Source organism: Mandrillus leucophaeus, unplaced genomic scaffold, assembly GCF_000951045.1.
Source record: "Mandrillus leucophaeus isolate KB7577 unplaced genomic scaffold, Mleu.le_1.0 Scaffold1033, whole genome shotgun sequence".
NCBI lineage: Eukaryota > Metazoa > Chordata > Mammalia > Primates > Cercopithecidae > Mandrillus > Mandrillus leucophaeus.
The window spans coordinates 47,569-65,217 of record NW_012098466.1 but is presented as its reverse complement, the minus strand read 5'-3'; the positions used below and the strand labels follow the sequence as shown (position 1 = coordinate 65,217).

At 43.7% G+C, this 17,649-nt stretch overlaps 2 protein-coding genes and 1 long non-coding RNA gene across 3 annotated transcripts in view; 1 reads left to right on the top strand and 2 right to left on the bottom strand.

The window, feature by feature from the left end:
• Positions 1 to 2,208, bottom strand: part of BHLHE41 (basic helix-loop-helix family, member e41) — a 4,790-nt gene extending 2,582 nt beyond the window's left edge. Inside the window, exons 1-5 of the mRNA XM_011978608.1 lie at positions 1,806 to 2,208; positions 1,607 to 1,670; positions 1,157 to 1,264; positions 715 to 826; positions 4 to 251 (exon numbers count right to left, since the gene is read on the bottom strand). Of these exons, the coding sequence (XP_011833998.1) occupies positions 4 to 251; positions 715 to 826; positions 1,157 to 1,264; positions 1,607 to 1,670; positions 1,806 to 1,867 (594 nt within the window). The 5' untranslated portion in view covers positions 1,868 to 2,208. The remainder of the gene's footprint in view (positions 1 to 3; positions 252 to 714; positions 827 to 1,156; positions 1,265 to 1,606; positions 1,671 to 1,805) is intronic.
• A 194-nt stretch (positions 2,209 to 2,402) lies between these two features.
• On the bottom strand, positions 2,403 to 6,076 carry LOC105538681. Its single transcript, XM_011978597.1, has 4 exons — positions 6,055 to 6,076; positions 3,448 to 3,830; positions 2,594 to 2,817; positions 2,403 to 2,500 (listed from the first exon to the last, which is right to left on the bottom strand). Exons 1-4 carry the CDS (start codon positions 6,074 to 6,076, stop codon positions 2,452 to 2,454), a joined length of 678 nt encoding a protein of 225 aa, XP_011833987.1. The 3' UTR covers positions 2,403 to 2,451.
• A 5,936-nt stretch (positions 6,077 to 12,012) lies between these two features.
• LOC105538657 overlaps positions 12,013 to 17,649 on the top strand; it is a 47,195-nt gene continuing 41,558 nt past the window's right edge. The window contains exon 1 of the long non-coding RNA XR_001005944.1: positions 12,013 to 12,079. This is a non-coding gene — a long non-coding RNA (uncharacterized LOC105538657). The remainder of the gene's footprint in view (positions 12,080 to 17,649) is intronic.

Here is a 17,649-nt window from a genome sequence, read left to right as displayed (position 1 = left end):
CGCGGACCCGGCGGCCGAGGGAGCGCCGGTGCCTTTGCTCAGAGGGACCTGTTGAGTCAACAGCTGCGGGGTGGGCAAGAACTGGGTGGCCACGGCGTGCAAGTGGTTGATCAGCTGGACACACCGCGGCTCCCTGGGTGTCCAGCTCTCAAACCGGGAGAGGTATTGCAAGACTTCTTTGGCGCATGTTTGAAATCCCGAGTGGAACGCATCCAAGTCGGACTGAATGGGCGATTTCAGAGATCGCTCCCCTAGGATGAGGAAGGGATAGGGGGGTGGGGACGGAGGAGTGGAGGCAAGAAGAAACATACCCACGTTAAAACATCTGCTTATCACGTGGGCCCTGCATCGACTAAAGTGATCTCGGTTTTTCCCCAGTATTCAAGTGATATAATCCACCGGTTGCCGAGAGAAGGGGGGTGGCGGAGGTGCGGAGCTGGGAGAGGGCGCTCTCCTCCCAGCTGAAAACCAAAGTGGAGCGGGTGCAACCGCCACTTTAAAACCTGATTTCTCCGAGTTCTGCTGAAAGCCTCTAGGATGCTTCGGGAAATGGGCTCGTTCCAATGAAGGGAAAGTATAAAGCAATTTAACAAATGAGAGGGAACCCATGAGCCCACCGAAAGAGGTGGGGTGCAGGTGAAGGAGTCCTGACACTGCTCCCCTGTGGGCTGCCCCGCTTCATCAGGGTAGGCTGGCCTCCCTGAACTGACTTACCATTCTGTAAAGCAATTATCTTCTGATGCTGTTGCTCGGTTAAGGCGGTTAAAGCTTTTAGGTGTTTCAGAGTTAATTCCAAGACTACGGCTTTCTCCAGATGCCCCAGAGTCTGCAGTAGTGCAAAAAAGAAAGGGGCACTTGGTTACTTAAAAAACACACATTTGGCTTAATTGGCTGTCCATTCAGCACAGCAATTTAAGGAAACACTTTGAAAGAAGTACTATTCTTATACTTCTTGAGCTTTCCACAAGACAGGTTATAAATGATTTCTTGCCTTCAGCTGGGAGCACCGACTCAGTTTGCGGGAAACTCTGTACGGTATAGCACAAGTTGTAAATCAGGAACTTATATTTACATTTATTCTTATATTTTCTGGGAGTCGCACCAGACAATTAAAACGCCTTTGGAGAGCAGCAAAGAATGAAAACGTGCATCTTACTGTCAATTTCAGATGTTCAGGCAGTAAATCTTTCAGCTGAGCAATGCATTCATTAATTCGGTCTCTTCTTTTCTTTTCTATTAATCTGTGCGGTAATTTGTAGGTATCCTTAATATATGAGAGTTATGGAAAAGAGAAAACAGTAAGCGAAACATTCATTTATTGGATATTACCCTCCTCTGTCCCTCCCCGCCCCCCACCACCATAAAACATACTATGTGATAAACTACACCCAAGAAACCTCGTTCCTCTGGACTGTTCTGCAATGCAATTTAAATTCAGGTATGATGTTTAATATCCCCTTGAGAGTACCCAGCAAGCCACTTAAAATTCACAGTTGGGGAAGCTCAGGGGCTGGAATATATTTGCAGGCAGAGCTTGGCTGTGAAATCAATGGCCCTAATTAACTACCCATGCAGGTTATGAGGAATATCGGGAACTTACACTTACCTTGGTATCGTCTCGTTTCATGCTCCTTTTGGGTTTACACATATACAAAGAGGAATAATCCAGTCTGCAAAACAGAAATCAGCATCAGGCACCCATTCGGGGAGGGGCTCTGCCCTCGCCAGCTCCATACCACTTTCTGGAGAAGAGAAAAATCAAACCAAAGCCTAGACAGATAGTCGCAAGGGTGCGTGCACCTTACCCTATAAAATCTCTATGTTCCAGTAACTGTCTCTCTTGCAAATGAGGAATTCCTTCGTCCATGTTCAACTGCTGTTCGTTTCCTCTGTTTCGATTTTTGGGGCTCTGTACAATAATCTGTGGGACGGTAGGCTTGGGAGATCTTGGGGGGATCTGTGCGTCTCCAGTCTCTCTCTCTCGCTCTCCCTCTTCAGTGCAGTGTTGAAAGTGTGAAGCAGTTGGTCCCCCCTCCACCGCGCTCGCACACACACACGCACACACACGCACACTCGCGCCGGCCCCACTGCGCTGGTAGTTTGCTCTCACTCCAGGCAGTGTTTGGCCACAGGGCACGCGCGTCGCCGGCCAGACCAGCACCCAGCTCACGTGCGGAACGTACCATCCGCGGTCCAGCCCGGAGGGGGGCGGGGGAGGAGGGGCCGGGCCGGGAGGGGGCGTCGGGAGAAGGCGGCGAGAGAAGGCGAACAGCAGGAGGGGGCGGGGACACCTGATCAGGGCCACCGGAAAGGAAAAACAACTTCGGCCAAGCTATTCATCTTCCCAAAGGCGATGGAGTCGGCAGGGGGAGGGGGAAGTGGGGGTGCGGGGGTGCGGGGCAGCCTGAGCTTCCTTGGCTCGGAAATGCGACTCCCTGGGTTCGTCCGTTATTACGGTGCAGGAATGTGAACGTGGCTTTTTGCTTTTCCACCGACTGTGCTGTTGGTTTGAACCATAAAAAGGAAAGAAAAAGAGAATTCGCGGTGGGTAAACTTGAGTCCCAAAGGAAATTTTGGAGACTTGTTTGCTCACTGATCAGTGGGGCGGAGAGGTTGCCTCGAGAAGAAGCAACTTGCAATCCGCTCCTTGAAGGATTTAAGACACTTGAAAACGTTGTCACCGGGTCCGAATGTCGCAATCCAAGTGTCTTTCGGTGACACGGCGTTCCTGGGCCACCTAAACTTCCCCGCAGCAGCCGGAATTGCGGTGCCACTAATCACAGCAGCAGATGACGACGTTTGGAGCCGCGTGTGCTCCTGGAGGAACGCGGCGGGGAGCGAGCCGGGGTTGAGTGGGGGCTGGGGAGGGAGAAGGGGGTGGCACGAGAGGGGCTATCACAGGAAAGCTATGCAGCATTTATCACCCGCCCGCTCAACTCCGCCGCGTTCCGAGCCTCCGGTGACGCTACGTGCTTTCCCCATCCCCCCGTCCCCCCGCGCGATAAGAGACGCCCGGAGTGTGCAGAGCCCACGTTTACTACCGCTGGCACCTCCAAAGCCTCCCTCCTTAATCCTGTCTCAAACGGGTACCAGCACAGGGCCAGCAACGTGATCCGACCTGCCGCTGCTGCCACATCACTGCTCGGGGAACCCGTGCGCGCGCGCGCTCGCCCTGCAGCCGCGGCGCTCGGCGCTGGGAAGCACAGGCCAGCAAGAGCCGGGTTACCTTTCCCCAGAGCCACCCCGGGAGCCTGACTCACTGCTAGTGAGAGTTACCAGGAGGTGCCCGGGGATGCGCACTGCCCACGCCGCCCTGCGAGTCCAGGGGAAAGCATGTCTTGAGGGACTCCCAGGGGTGGGATGGAGGGAGTATATATATTTCTCTAGATACACATAAAAGCATAGAGATAAAACCAAGGTTTTTCCTGCACCGAGAGGGATATTTACATTCTTCCCCGGGTGATCTCCGAAACACTGATTATTGGCAGTGATAAGTGAACCGAGGGGAGAACGCCGAAGGTACACGCACCAGGGCGCAGCAGGGACTGGGGCGCCAGCTACGTGTCCCCCAGCCCGCCCCGCCGGGCACGGGTTCCGGGGACGGATCTGGGTCGCGGGAAGCGGCGGCTGGGAGGAGGTCACGTGTCTGCGGGAGTCGCGTCTCCTCCCCGACTCCAGGAGCAGCCCAGGCCGCGGCGGCCGCTCGCGCTGCTGCAGTCTCCGGAGTCCTGGGCGGAGACGCGCACTGCGTCTGGCTTCGTGACTCTGGCGGCGGCGGCGGCCCAGGATCACCCCGGCGTGAGGAGACGCTCGCGGTCCGTTCGGTTCATCTGTTTAGAGGGCCTTTTAAGGTCTCTGGAGTTCCTCAAATAGGGGGACGTATTTTGCACCAAACAGGCAATTTAATCACGATGGTTCTTAATTTAAAAAGTATTTTTTAAATGCCGACTTTATTTTAAACCTCCGTCCGACCTCTGTCCTATTTCCAAAAGGTTAGGTAATTAAGACCCTTTAATGGTGAGGGCACGTTGGAGACCTAAAAGCGACCTATTCTTGCAGTACTGTATCATTTTTACCTCTTTTTAATTGACTAAAAATGGGAATGCCGTTAGGTGAATAATTTAAAAATTAAAACACCAGTTCCCCTTCTAGATTTCCGAATGTTTGGAGTAGAAAGGGGATGCAAACATTTGCTCCAGAGCTAAATTTCACTTGAAAAGGATGACTGGTTAGGGAAAATGAAATAAAGACAAGATCACTGCATTTTGGCCTTGTTGGGCTAAAAACACAAGGCAGACATCTGACCAGGGCAAACCTTAGAAGCTAAGTCTGGGGGAGAGATTAAATGCAAGTTGGAATAGAAGGAACATGATCAGGAGCCTTGAGGCTCAAGGGTGAGTTAAGTAAGCTTGCAGCGCCCCATAATTTAAAGGGACAAAATGCTGCAAATGACAAATGAAACTTTTATCTGTTATCTCTTTGAATCTCCTCTTTCCCCCATCCTTTCTGCCGCAAGCTTCCCTACTTCCATACCCTTTTCCCACGATACCGACTCGAACTGCAAATGCCGTCTTTTCCCATTTTTGATCTCCTTTGTTGTTCTCCGCCCCCTTTTCCTCTTCTTTTCTGTCTTTCCTTTACGTACTCACCTTTTACTCATGTTTCCCATTTTCGTTTCTTCTTTATCTTCCTTTCCCTTATGTTCTCCGTCTACCTTTTCCCGGTTAAATGCCAGCTTTTGCCCTTTCTCTGTAGTTTTGTTAATCTCCTGTTTGCTTTTTGCCCTATTTTTCTTTGATCTTTCACCCTGGCGACTCTTCTTGCTTACCCCCACTTCCCTTAAACTTCAATCCCACTCCTGTTCTTTCTCAAACTCTTGGCTTCTGGAATATTGGGCATAGTTTGATGCCTCTGAATATCCCTTTGCTGCAAGAAGGGTGTAACAATAGCTAACAACTATATAGTCTTTAGTATTAGATTACCAGACTGCATTCAAAGAGCTTTTATGTATTAACTCATTAATCATTTCCACAACCCTCTAAGGTAGGTACTATTATTGTTTCCATTCTACAGATGAGAAAATGCTTACAAAGTAGATTACAAAATGTTTCCAAGGTCCCAGAGCCAGGATTTAGGCCCAGACAATGGGTTCCAGAGTCTGGACCCTGAACTCTTACCCCTCAATGTGAATAGTGAGGGGTAAGGTGTAAGTGTTAACTAGCTGCTTCAGGGATGTTTTTCTATTTACCAGTATAAATGTGCACATTTGTGTGTGCCTGTGTGTGAATGAACTTGTGTGGGGAGTTTTGCAAGAGAGATGGAAAAGGGAGAGATGTTAGCATTGGAGCTGATGACAGAGATAAGAAAAACTATGACAAAAAGAAGGGAGGCAGTCTTTTGCCATGTCAGTGAGTCATTCAGTTGGCATCCGGGTTCAAATTTATTGATTTAAATCCAAATATCCTAATTAATTGTTATAATTTTGTACAGATGGACAGATGGAAGTACAGTTTAGAAAAGGCTGATGGTGACCAGCTATCCACCAGCTCTGCTGAGCAAACTGAGCCAAGCTCTAATGTGAAGACTTCAGGTTAGCAACAGGAAAAGTTCACCTGTGGTGAGGTTAGAAAGGGAAAAAAGTACCCTAACAAAGGAACAGAAATTGGAATGCCGTCTTTGGATATGTTTTAAAATAGATTGAGTCTTATCTTTTTAGGAAAGCTTAATGCTATCCTGCTGAAAGCCAAGAAGATACAAGATGAGCTCAAAGCCCCATCTGAGCTTATAATTAAAGAATTTTGTGATGCTTTGCTTTCAATTAAAGGTATCCATCTTTCTCCTTTTAATAGGCGAGGGGTAGCCGCTTCCATTGCTTTTCTTTAGTTAAGTAAGGAAATCATTACCTATAGAGACGCTAATGAAAGGAAATACTAAGGCCAATTCTCCCCCCTGCCTAAGTATCCCAAGTCCTGCACTCATTATATTCACCCTGTGACTTTAGAAGGTCTTATCCTGTTTGCAAAGTCTTGGATTTCCAACAGAAACAAAACTCACCTGAAAGGATTAAAGTTTCCATGGGGGAATAGAGGGTTTTCTGCCTCTTGAGGGTTCTGCAAGCGCTACTGCCCTTTTGGATAAATAATTCCAGGGTGTTTTAGGAACCGAAGTCTGATCCAAACTAACTGTACATCTCTGATGGCCTTAAAGGCCTAAGATCTGCTTAGGGGCGTAGAGTCTCCTGCCTGTGATACTGTGAAAATGGCCCTTCTGAAGGGCAGAAGCCATTCTTGATCACCTCTGTTTTAGACAGTGGACAAGAATCTATAGACATTCTACATCAAAGTTAAGCAGAGTCCACACAAATCCAAAAAAGTTTTGGGTTGATGCTAAAATCAAGGCCTGGAGGGGACGGCAGGGTGGGATCTGGACTTACAAAAGCTTCCCTAGGAATTTCTGCTCTTGGCATGCACACCTGCTCTCAAAGGAGAAGAGTTAATGTTGTGGGGCATCACAGAGAGAAGGGTGCCTCAGAGAAGGATTTAAGGAGGGACAGCAATTCCTCTGCTACTTACCAGAAGCCAGTATGACTTTAAAATATTGATGATGTTATTTGCTGAAAGTACCAGATTTTAAATCCCAGAATAGAAGATTGGGTTTTCCAGTTGCATACTCAGCAAATGAGCAGAAACAGCACACGTGTCCCCTTTTAATTTGTAAAGGAACGTAAGTCTTTCTGTAGACTATCAATTAATGTGTCTGTGGCCATAAACATATCTATGAATCATGTTTTATATTTATGTAACACTGCTCAAGAAGTTTATGCACTTATTAGTCTTTGCATAGCTTCAAGGAGCAGATAATATTGAGTATTAGAAATAAATTTTATTCCTGCTGAAATCATTTGTATTTTCATATTTATGTGGCTATCAAAACCATTTATGCAGGCTGTTCTGAATTTCATGTGTGCTCAACATTCCTGGAGTTCTTAACATACAAAAGACAACTAGGAGAGAGCCAAGCCCAAAGACCACAATAGGATTCCCTGGCCCTTCTGCCCCTAAGTGTCTGCCTGGTCCCTCATGGTGCCCATGTGCTTCTCACACTGATTGAGGTAGATCCATAATGAAACCGGAAAAGTAGCATGAGGAGAAGATGACAACCCCGTAAGGATTTTCACAAAGTGTTCTCCACCATTTCTCTGGATTCTCCTGGACTAGTTGGATGGTGGAAGTCTGCTGAAGAGGGGCATGTTTCCCTTGTTACTGCTGATGAAAATTCTTGGAAAAATCTTCCAAGAGAAACATGCTTATACAATATGAGTCACATTCAAATAGAAATAAGATACACTAAACGTCCACTTCTCTCACCCCCCCCCCCCCCTATGGGCTCCATAGGGTCCTTACATCAATTGTCAGATGGTGTCCACCTGGTGCAGAGAGCTGTCGGTAGTAGATACTTCTTCCGACTTTAAAGGTACTCCTACTTTAAAAAAGCAACAACAACAGAAAACTAGCTTAGGAGGGTCAAATCTAGACTTACAATCAAAACTATTGGTATAAAACTTTTTATTTCACAGTTAAAGCAATAAATCGTATATAACAATTACCCAAAAAGTGCTATGGTTCTGGTGTTAACTTATAATCACCATTAGTAAGGAAACTGATTGAAATCTAGGATGTGTATATTAGTTAAGATCTGCATTTTAGCCAAAATAACAGCAACTTAAATTAGGAAGTTATTTTTTGGTCACATAAAAGGAAGGTAAGCAGTCCAGGAGTAATGTGAAGTGGTAAAAGTGCCCTCAGTGTCCCAGACTTCTGCTTTTCCACTTTCCACCAGCGTCCATCTGCAAGATCACCCCATGGTCTAGAAGATGGCTGCCGGAACTCCTGCAGGGAAGGATGAAAGGGTGCCTGCCAGCTAAGCAAGTTCCCTTTAAGGAGCTTTTTTTTTTCTTTTTTTTCAAGCTCCACCCATCTCATTGTCCAATCCCATTGCAAGGGGTTAGAAATGTAGTTTTCTAGCTGAGACTACACAGCAATATAGGGGTTCTTTTAGTAAAGGGGAAGTGTAGACTAGATACTGGGTTGGCACTAGCCACCTCGGCCGTGATGTGACTAAAAGGAAATGATTTGTCCATGTCCTCTTCTTTTTTCATCAGTGAGTCTGTTCCCCTCTATTATGCCATATGAGTTGGCAGCATCATTGTATTGTATTAGGGTATTTAATTCCAATTTCAGAAAAATGTCAATCTTCCTATCTGCAATTGCACAAACTTAACTAACTCCTTAAGCACATGGTCCTTAACATCTGTATTTTTAAGTTCTAATAATTGTAGACATCTGCTTAGGGAGGAAATTTAATAGAGTTTGCTCTTCTTCCTGTAGAATGCAAATTTCAGCTGCATGTTTTCTTGGAAATGATTGTCTGTCTTTTTATGTAGCAGACCTGTCCTCTGGTTGTCCTGTCCCTGCAGCTGTGTGTTCTGCCTCTAGCAGTTGGCTTGAAGAGAGCAACTTCCAGGAGAAAGGCACTCTCTGATAATTCCTTGAATACAGCTAGGATTTTGCACTTCATTCACTTCTAGCCACATTTATACAATTGCTTTAGGGTCAGAAGATTGTGGGAGAGCTGTGCTATCCAGTTGGGTTCTGGAATAGATGAGGGAGGAAAGAAGAGGTAAGTAAGTGCAGTGCAATGGGAGAAGAGGGACTAATTTCTAAGGCTGGGATTGGGAGGTGAATGCTGGAAGAGAATGTATCTTTGGAGCATTTTACTATGGACAGGTATTAAGGCAGGTGTCTTATAAACAATGTCCAGTTCTCTCAATTCTTTAAACTAGGCACCATCAACTCTACAGATGAACAAACTCAGGCTCAGAGACCTTAGGTAACTTGTCTGTTGTCATGTAGTAATGGCAAAGCCAGGCAATAGGGACCTATATGTGCTCCTGGGTGTTGTCACTGGCAAGAGTCCTGAGTTTTAACAGTCACCTTCTCCCCTCAGCCCCTGAGAGGATCTCCTATCCAAGCATTTCACCTCCCTTGGTGAAGCCTCTACTTCAGGTCATGGGAGCCCCTGCCGGAGGGTTGGTGTTTAGAGGAGTTGTTGAGAGATGAGGAAGATGGTGGGAGGGGAAATTCTTAACCCCATTCTAGTTGACTTCGAATTTCTGATGTTTGAATGGGAATTCTGCACGTATTTCCCTACAGACAGACACAAGGGTAAGGGTGTGTGGTTAGCTCACTGAATAAAGCTGCCCCGTGTCTAGCATCTTGGGATCTCCTATCCAATCCTCATCCATTGAATGAGTATTTACTGTGTTTATATGAGCTGTGCACTGTGATGGGTTTTAGGGATTCAATAGTGAACGCTGTCTTCAATGAGTTTACAATTTAATGGATTAAATTTCTCTTAAGAGAAAATATCACTAAGAAAGTGAAATAATTATCCTAAAGCTATTTTATGTTCCAAAAAAGCCTCCTTTTTGGTACATTTGAGATACACTTAAACAGCTCTACTTCTTTGGTATTGCACTTTAGAAATCGTTCCAGAATATGTAGTCAATGGCCTTGGTCTGTGGGTAAGGCTTGTCCTGTAAAGACCACTGGCAGAGAAAATGCTTTCTTCCCTGCTTTCCTGAGCCATCTAGATCTTCATTATATTCACCTCCCCAATTTGCCCTAGTTCCCTGATGGTGAGGATGACTGTTCAACATCCACACCTTCCAAGCATATATAATTTCACTGTATGTGCTCCTGTTCTGCTCTCCACCTTCCCCTGGGATTCTGCCACCTCCCTTGACAAGTATGATCTTCTCATGGCTTAGTGTTTAAACTTTCTCTCTTTGGTGTTTGAAGCTAATTTTGCTCTGGATTGTAATTTGGTCTACTTCTTGGTGTTCCACATCCTCTGTAGTCTCTGTTAGGAAGCTCCTTCTCATCCCCAGCCCCTCAGCCCTCGCTCTGACCACAGTTGCTTGGTCATTGCCCTAGCAGGTTTCTTTTAGGGGGAGATTTGGATAGGGTTAGACTTAGCTAATTTCCTTTGCTCCAGAGAAGGCACGAATGGTTTCATACAAGAAGATAACTCATTACAATGACCCATAACCTCTGACACATAGATTTTCACATCCTGCAAAGGACAACTTACTCCTCATCATATATTTGACTCCCTCAGTTCTTTGACCTCAGCAGTTCAACCTGGAAAGGGACCTGACAGGGCTGGCGAATTTGGCCAACTTAATGTCTACATCACTTTCAGGTACAGGGACTGGATGGCAAATTTAGCAAGACTGACTGACCTTTAAACGAAGAATGCGGTGATGATTCTTAACCCCTTCATTCCCTCACCTCCCCCATCCAATTAATAACAATATCTGAAGATTCCACCTCTTAAATATCTATAAATCCATCCCCCTTTCATCCTAACTGCCCACACTCCAGACCAGGCCCCCACAATCTCTCACCCCAAATGTTGCAAGAGCTTCTTCCCTGCTTTTAACAGTTGGGGTCTAGTAAGGAAGATAAAAACCACCCTAGATATTTCAAGTAGGAGGAATTTGACAGAGGAGATTAAAGGCATAATCATAAACTTTGGAAAGGCTAGGATTATCAGTTTTGGGAAAAACCGTTATTGACTTCCAGGAAATCTTGACAATCAATTGGTTCAGGGAAACGTAAATCCCATTGAGCTCAGCTGCTTGCCATGTGGAAGAGGCTGACGTGCAGGAGCTTGTCCAGAAGCTCCTGTAAACCTCACATCTGCACACAGCTGCCAGGGGAGAAATACGGTGTGTCTCCATCACTTTCCACATCTTGCACAGGGGCCTCTCAAAGGCAGAATCTAAGTTAGAAAGAGGTGGGGAAGGGTTTCTGGAAAAATGTGATTCCAGGTTTCTATTATGTAATGAGGACAGAGTGGAGAAGGCAGTGCAGCTGGTGCTGAGTTGGCATATCTCACACCTGTATCCACTGTATATGCCTTCTCTCTTCCTCCACCACACTGAATTCAATCACTAAGTCATAGCCAGAGCAATTTTTCTGTTCATGTCATTCTCTTGATCAAAACCCTTTAATAGCTTCCTATTTCCATTAAGTTAAAATCAAACTTGAAACTCTTCAGTGGCCTGAATATGATTTAGCTCTTACCTACATCTCAGTCTCATCGCTCATTTCTCTGCCCGCCTTTCTAGAATCCAGCATACCGGCTTTCTTTCAAAAAATATTTTTTAATGTACCCTGCTCTTGCTGTCTCAAGTCCTTCACTCATACTGTTTTGATTGATTAGAATGTTTTGTGCCCACTTCCCTAATGCCTTTCCCTTCTCTTCTTCCTACTCAACCTTCAGGTGTCATCTGAAACATCACTTTCTCCAAGAAGCCTTCTCCGAGTTCCTAGACCAGATTTGTCTCCTTTTGTCAGCTCCCTTTGTGCCTGTAATTCTCTATCATAACTTCTACTGCCTGAAAGACTCATATGACTTTTCAGTGTCTGTCTTCCACACTAGTTTGTAAGCTCCGTGAAGACAGACGCCTGAATTGTTTACTGCTGTATCCCCCATGTCTAGGACAGTGTTGAGCACAGAACAGACACACAACTCTTTTCTGAATGATTCCTAAATGTGCTCCACCAAATCATCTATACACCAAAGTTGGCTTTGTTCCAGGAAAACACTTGAATGACAAGTCATAACCAAGCCACATAACATTTGAAGTGTCCTTGTACCTGTTGAGGGTGAGGAATAGAATGTTGGTTCCCACCCTCCCATCCCCCACCAGGACTTTCCTATATTGGTGTGGCTTTTACGGGCAGGGACACCCTCACTATACTTGGAGTACTGCATATTTACTTCTTGGCTTTACCAGGCACATGGAGATTAGAAAGTAGGTACCATGAAGGATCATAAAATGCTCCTGATGTTGCAGGAAACCCAGTTGTCTGGCACAGTCTTTAGTGAAGTAGTGGGAAGTTCTGTCGTGGGGTAGGACCTGTGGCTGTGGAATTGCTGTTTGTCATTGTACCAGGATGGATGTGTTCTGTGCCCAGAAGGCAGTAAGCTCTACTCCCTAGCAGCCTTGGTAAGTTGAGTTTCTCACTTGCAGAACTTTTACTTCTTTTCACAGTGTACATTAGCAAATCAGAGAGACTGTAAAAGCTGGAGCCAGTCCAGTCGAATTCCACAGGTGCTCCAGAGACCGTGGGTTGGTGAGGTAACATCCAGGGCATGGCTCTCAGAGGCCAGAAGTGGGGAGGGGGCACAGAGTTTGGCCTGGCAAGCTGTGTTTACAGGTTTGCTGGGCTGAGTGGATCACAGGAGGGGGTCCTGGGGCAGAGCCAAAGAGCTTGGTTACCAGGAGTGCAGAAAGAAGCAAGCACTGTGCCAGGATGTAGGAGTCAAGCCTCAGACTCCGGAACAAAGTGGGAGGATTGAGAGCCAGCGAAGCCAATCCATCAGAATGCCAAGCTGGTAGGCACAGAGGAGGGAAGGAGCGAGGGGTCAGTACAGACAAAAGAGAGCTGGGGCAAGATGCGGGAGGCAGTGACCAGGTCTGGAGGATGCGCTACGAATGTGGAGGAATTCTCCTGGAGGTGGTCAGTCAGTCATGCCCTTGATAGGCTGGAAATAGGGTCAGAAACACATCCACCCTCACCCTCAAAACAACTTTGCATTTGCTCCTGGCACTCGTACTTGCAAAAACACATAGCTCTCATTTCTCTAATTATGTATTCAGAAAGAAAGTTTTGATTTTTCTGGTCAAGGGTTTCTTGCAAAATCAAACTATGCTTGCCAAACATAGCCCCGGTGACCACAAGCCATCAGCAGGCCTGGGTCTGAGTTCACACCTGCTCAACATTCCTGCATTGCCAGTGGTGATCCCGCTGAGATACAATTCTGAGTCAATTTTGTTATTGGATAATGGGACTACTGATTTTTCTGGAACCCAGGCTTTTTATTCTGTTTTAGAAATTCTGCTTCAGACATACCAAAGGTAATGAAATAGACACATCACATATTTCTGTCCTTGTTTCATATTACAGTCCACCCTCCCTATCTGTGGGCTCCCATCCATGGATTCAACCAACCTTGGAATAGAAATATTTGGAAATAAATTGTGTCTGTACTGAACATGTACAGACATTTTTCCCTTGTCATTATTCTCTAAACAATACAGTTTAACTATTTATTTAGCATTTACATTGTATTAGGTGTTATAAGTAATCTAGAGATGCTTTAAAGTGTATGGGATGATGTGTGTAGGCTATATATAAAAGACTATGCCATTTTATATCAGGGACTTCAGCACCCAAGAATTTTGGTATCCACCGGAGATCCTGGAATCAATACCCCGCAGATATCAAGAGATGAGTGTGTTTCATGTTGCTACATGTGGTGGCAGAGTTGGTATGGACTTAGGCTTTAAGATCAAGAGGACCTGAGTTTAAATGCTGTTTTCCTCTGAGTAGCTGTGTGACCTTGGACAAATTACGAAGGAGTCGGTTTTCTCAAATGTAACTACAGAGAAATAGCAGTACCTCCCTCTGACTGTTTATTGCGTGTCCGTGACAATACACAGAGAACACCCACATCCTAGTAGATGAGCAATAAATGGTAGCTATTATTTTTTCCATTTGAGCTGCTTGGTTAAAATTATGAGTGTCATAGAAAATATGGGTATATGAAAATAACTGATGAATTGAGTAACATTTTAAGTTCAAGAGGTAAACCTATTGCTTTCCATTGCCCTTTCCTCTAGTAATAGGTGAATAACAATAAAACAGAAGGCCAGACCTGTCAACATGATTTTCCATTAATGAGACGTAGTTAAGAGTCCACGGTACTTCATGCGCTACTTGGAAATAGGCAGTACTGGTCACAACCTTATCCTTTTAAATCATGCTATTTAGACAGCTCCTCTGAGAGGTCACATAGTTCCACATTTGTGCACAAATCGGGGGAAATCCTGTTAGCCCATGCTTTGTCGTAAGTTAAAGCTTTGTTCAGGTCTTAAATGAATGACATGGGTGAATTAAGTTTCAAACTTTGTTAGCTGGCCATGGGAGGTATCTTGACTTATTTCTTCTTTATCTCAGCCATTCTACATTTAATAATAGCAAGACTTTTTTATGGCAGTTACTCTGTGCCATGCTCTCTTTTAGTGTTTTGCAAGTCTTAACTCATTTAATTGCTCAACAACGCTTTGATATAGATAGTGTGTTAACGCCATTCCAAAAAGGAAAAAACTGCAGCACAGGTTAAGTAATGTTTAGAGAAGCGAGGCTTCATGATGCCAGAAAGAGCATGGCTTTGGGGTCTGAAACTGTGAGCATAAGGTTAAGCTTTACAAATACCTGTTTGCCTAGTTGGGAGAGGCAAGGTTTTGAACTTCCCTAAACCTCAGTGTCCTCACTTATAGAATGAGGATCTTATATGCCTGTTGTGAGGTGACTAGTACTTCTGTCACGTAGAAGATGTCCAATAAATATGTCACTACCTTGAATATGTATGTATGCATACATATATATGTGTGTGTATATATAATATATGTTATATATATTATGTATATATATTTGAGATGGAGTCTTGCTCTGTTGCCCAGGCTGGAGAACAGTGGTACAATCTTGGCTCATTGCAACTCCCACCTCTTGTTTTCAAGTGATTCTCCTGCCTCAGCTTCCCAAGTAGCTGGGATTACAGGGGCCCATCACCATGCCCGGCTAATTTTTTTGTATTTTAGTAGAGACGGGTTTCACCCTGTTGGCGAGGCTGGTCTCGAACTCCTGTCCTCAAGTGATCTACCCACCTCAGCCTCCCAAAGTGCTGGGATTATAGGCATGAGTCACTGCACCCAGTCTACTACATTGAATATTAACAGTTATTCCTCAGTATCCACAGGGGATTGGTTCCAGGACCTCCCCCCACCCCATGATACTAAAATCTGTGGATGTTCAAGTCCCATGTAAATAAGGCATAGCATTTGCTTATAACCTATGCACATCCTCCCATATATTTGAAATCATCTCTAGATTACTTATAGTACCTAATATGACATAAACACTATATAAACACTGAAATTTAAAATTTGTATTGTTATTTATTTATTTTGATTCAAATATTTTTGATCCACTATTGGTGAATCTGTGGATGTAGAACCTGTAGATACAGAGGGCCAACTGTATCTAAAGATATCCAAATACGCAATCATTTTGGTGGTTTATTTTCTCCTGAAAAAGATTTTATTAAACTTTTCAGCTTTCCAAAATAGGGTAAAATTTGATCACTGAGTTAACAGTAGTAGAGTATCTTCTATGTGCAAGGCATTTTCTAGATAGGGGCTATCCAACAGAACTTTCTGCAATGATAGAAATATTCTATAATCCGGCCTGTCCAATGTGGTAGCTGCTAGCCACATGTGGTTATTGAGCAGTTAAAATTGCTTCGTTTAACTAAGGTACTGAATTTTAAATTTTTATTTAATTTTAACTAATTTAAATGTAATTTTAAATAGCCACATGTTAGTGACTATCACACTGCACAAGGAAAGCCTGGATGCTTTAATCAGGCCCACATACTGATCGATCCATAAATAATTCTTTGACAAAAGCCAAGACATTTTTTTAACCTGTTCTTTTTTAAGTTGCCTATGGTGCTCAGAATCTGTGTAGGAAGAAGAAAAATATCAATGATGGAGCATAAATTCAGGCCAATAAAGATAAACTATAACCCATTTTAATTTTACTGAAACTCAAATGACATAACTTATCAATATCTTAAAACAGTGATCATGAATTTGCTATGAATATTTTAGCTACTTCCAAAAACAAATAGTAATATAATGATTTTAATTCTGCATATGATACCATATAGCGATTAATTAGGTTTAGATGTAAGTGGTGATGTGCTGGTAAATGTTTAACTGGTTCTTTATGAAAAATATAGGTGTGTGCCTAAGTGCATGTGTGTGTATGGTTTATTATATGCCATGTTATTATAAATGTTGTGTAGCAAAACACACACTTACACATAAGAATAAAATATATATTACTCCTGTGAATGCCATATAACCAATTGATTTTCACTGAATGCTTTTATTGATTTTTGCTAAATTCTTTTATCTCTTGCCAACCTAAGAGTGCGATTAATTCGCAAGTGTAATTCTGACATTAATGTTGACGGAAATTTTCCTTTATGTTAATGATTAAGGTGAAAGCCAAACAATGAAGACATTTGTTAGAACCTCATTTATTCATCACTGATATGAGCAACGTTTTCACTAAATCAGGTAATAATTTTCACATACTGGAAAAATATTTCCCCATTTTTGTGTGCTATTCACAATGTGATAACTATAAATGTGACACTTTAAATGGAATCTGTCTGATTAACATTTTCTCTATCTCTTTTTTGAGTCCAACAATTGGCAAAATAATAAACTTGTGGCACTTGCCAATTTCCATGGTGTAAATACTCACACCATTACTAATGTGACATCACGGACAGTGGAGTTAGGACAATATAATAGATGTAATAACTAATCTCAAGAGCAAATAGTAAAATGTGGTAAATGGTAAGATAATAGTAAAATGTGGTAAACAGTAAAATAATAATAAATGTGGTAAAACGACTAGGAACTGATGGGCTTTGGGTGTTTATTACCTTTGTTTTTACTGTAATTTATTTAGTGGTAAATTTTTATAACTTAATTCCTAATAGTATGGAGTCCCAGAATGTTGGTCCTGTGTTTATCAGCAATTTATGAAGCAGACACTCTTTGCCAGCACTAGGTGCTAGGACTATAAATATGAATAAGTCCTGTCAAGATTTGAGTTTTCCTGGATATGCTCTTGCCCTCCTCTCTTGTCTACTTTTCCTCCCTGGATGAGCTCATCCAGGCTCGTGGTTTCAATATCATCTTTATGATGATAATCCCAAATTTATGTTTCCAGCTCTGCTTTTCTACTGCAAGCTCCAGTCTCATAAATTCAACTTCCTACCTGATAACTCCGTTTGGATTTCATATAGTTATTTCAGGAAATATAGTTGTTTTTAGAAATGACTGCATGAAATCATGACCATTCTAGCCTGGTACACCTTAATGTCCATGTTTTGCTCCAAACCCATGTAGTCTTCCTCCACTCTCCATCATTCTCAGTCAGTGACACTACCATGAACCAGTTGATTGAGCTCTGATTTTAGGAATCATCCTTGGTCCTTTTCTTTTATTAACTTTCTACATTGAACCTATCGGCAAGTTCTGTTTCTTCTATTCCAAAATACTTCTCAAATCTGACAGTCCTTACCATCTTCACTACTGTCACCCTAGTCAAAGTCACTATCTCTTATTGGGTCTATTGAGAGACTCGACCTGGTTTATATTTGGTTCCCACCCAAATCTCATGTCGAATTGTAATCCCCAGTATTGGAAAAGGGGCTGGGGAGCGGGGGAAGTGATTGGATCATGAGAGTGGATTTTACCCTTGCTGTTCTCATGATATTGAGTGCGTTCTCATGAGATCTGGTTGTTTAAAATTGTGTAGCACCTTCCCCTCCACTCTGTTCCTCCTGCTACGGCCATGTAGGACATTACTCCTTCCTCTTCACCTTCTGTCATGATTGTAAATTTCCTGAGGCCTCCCCAGCCATGCTGCT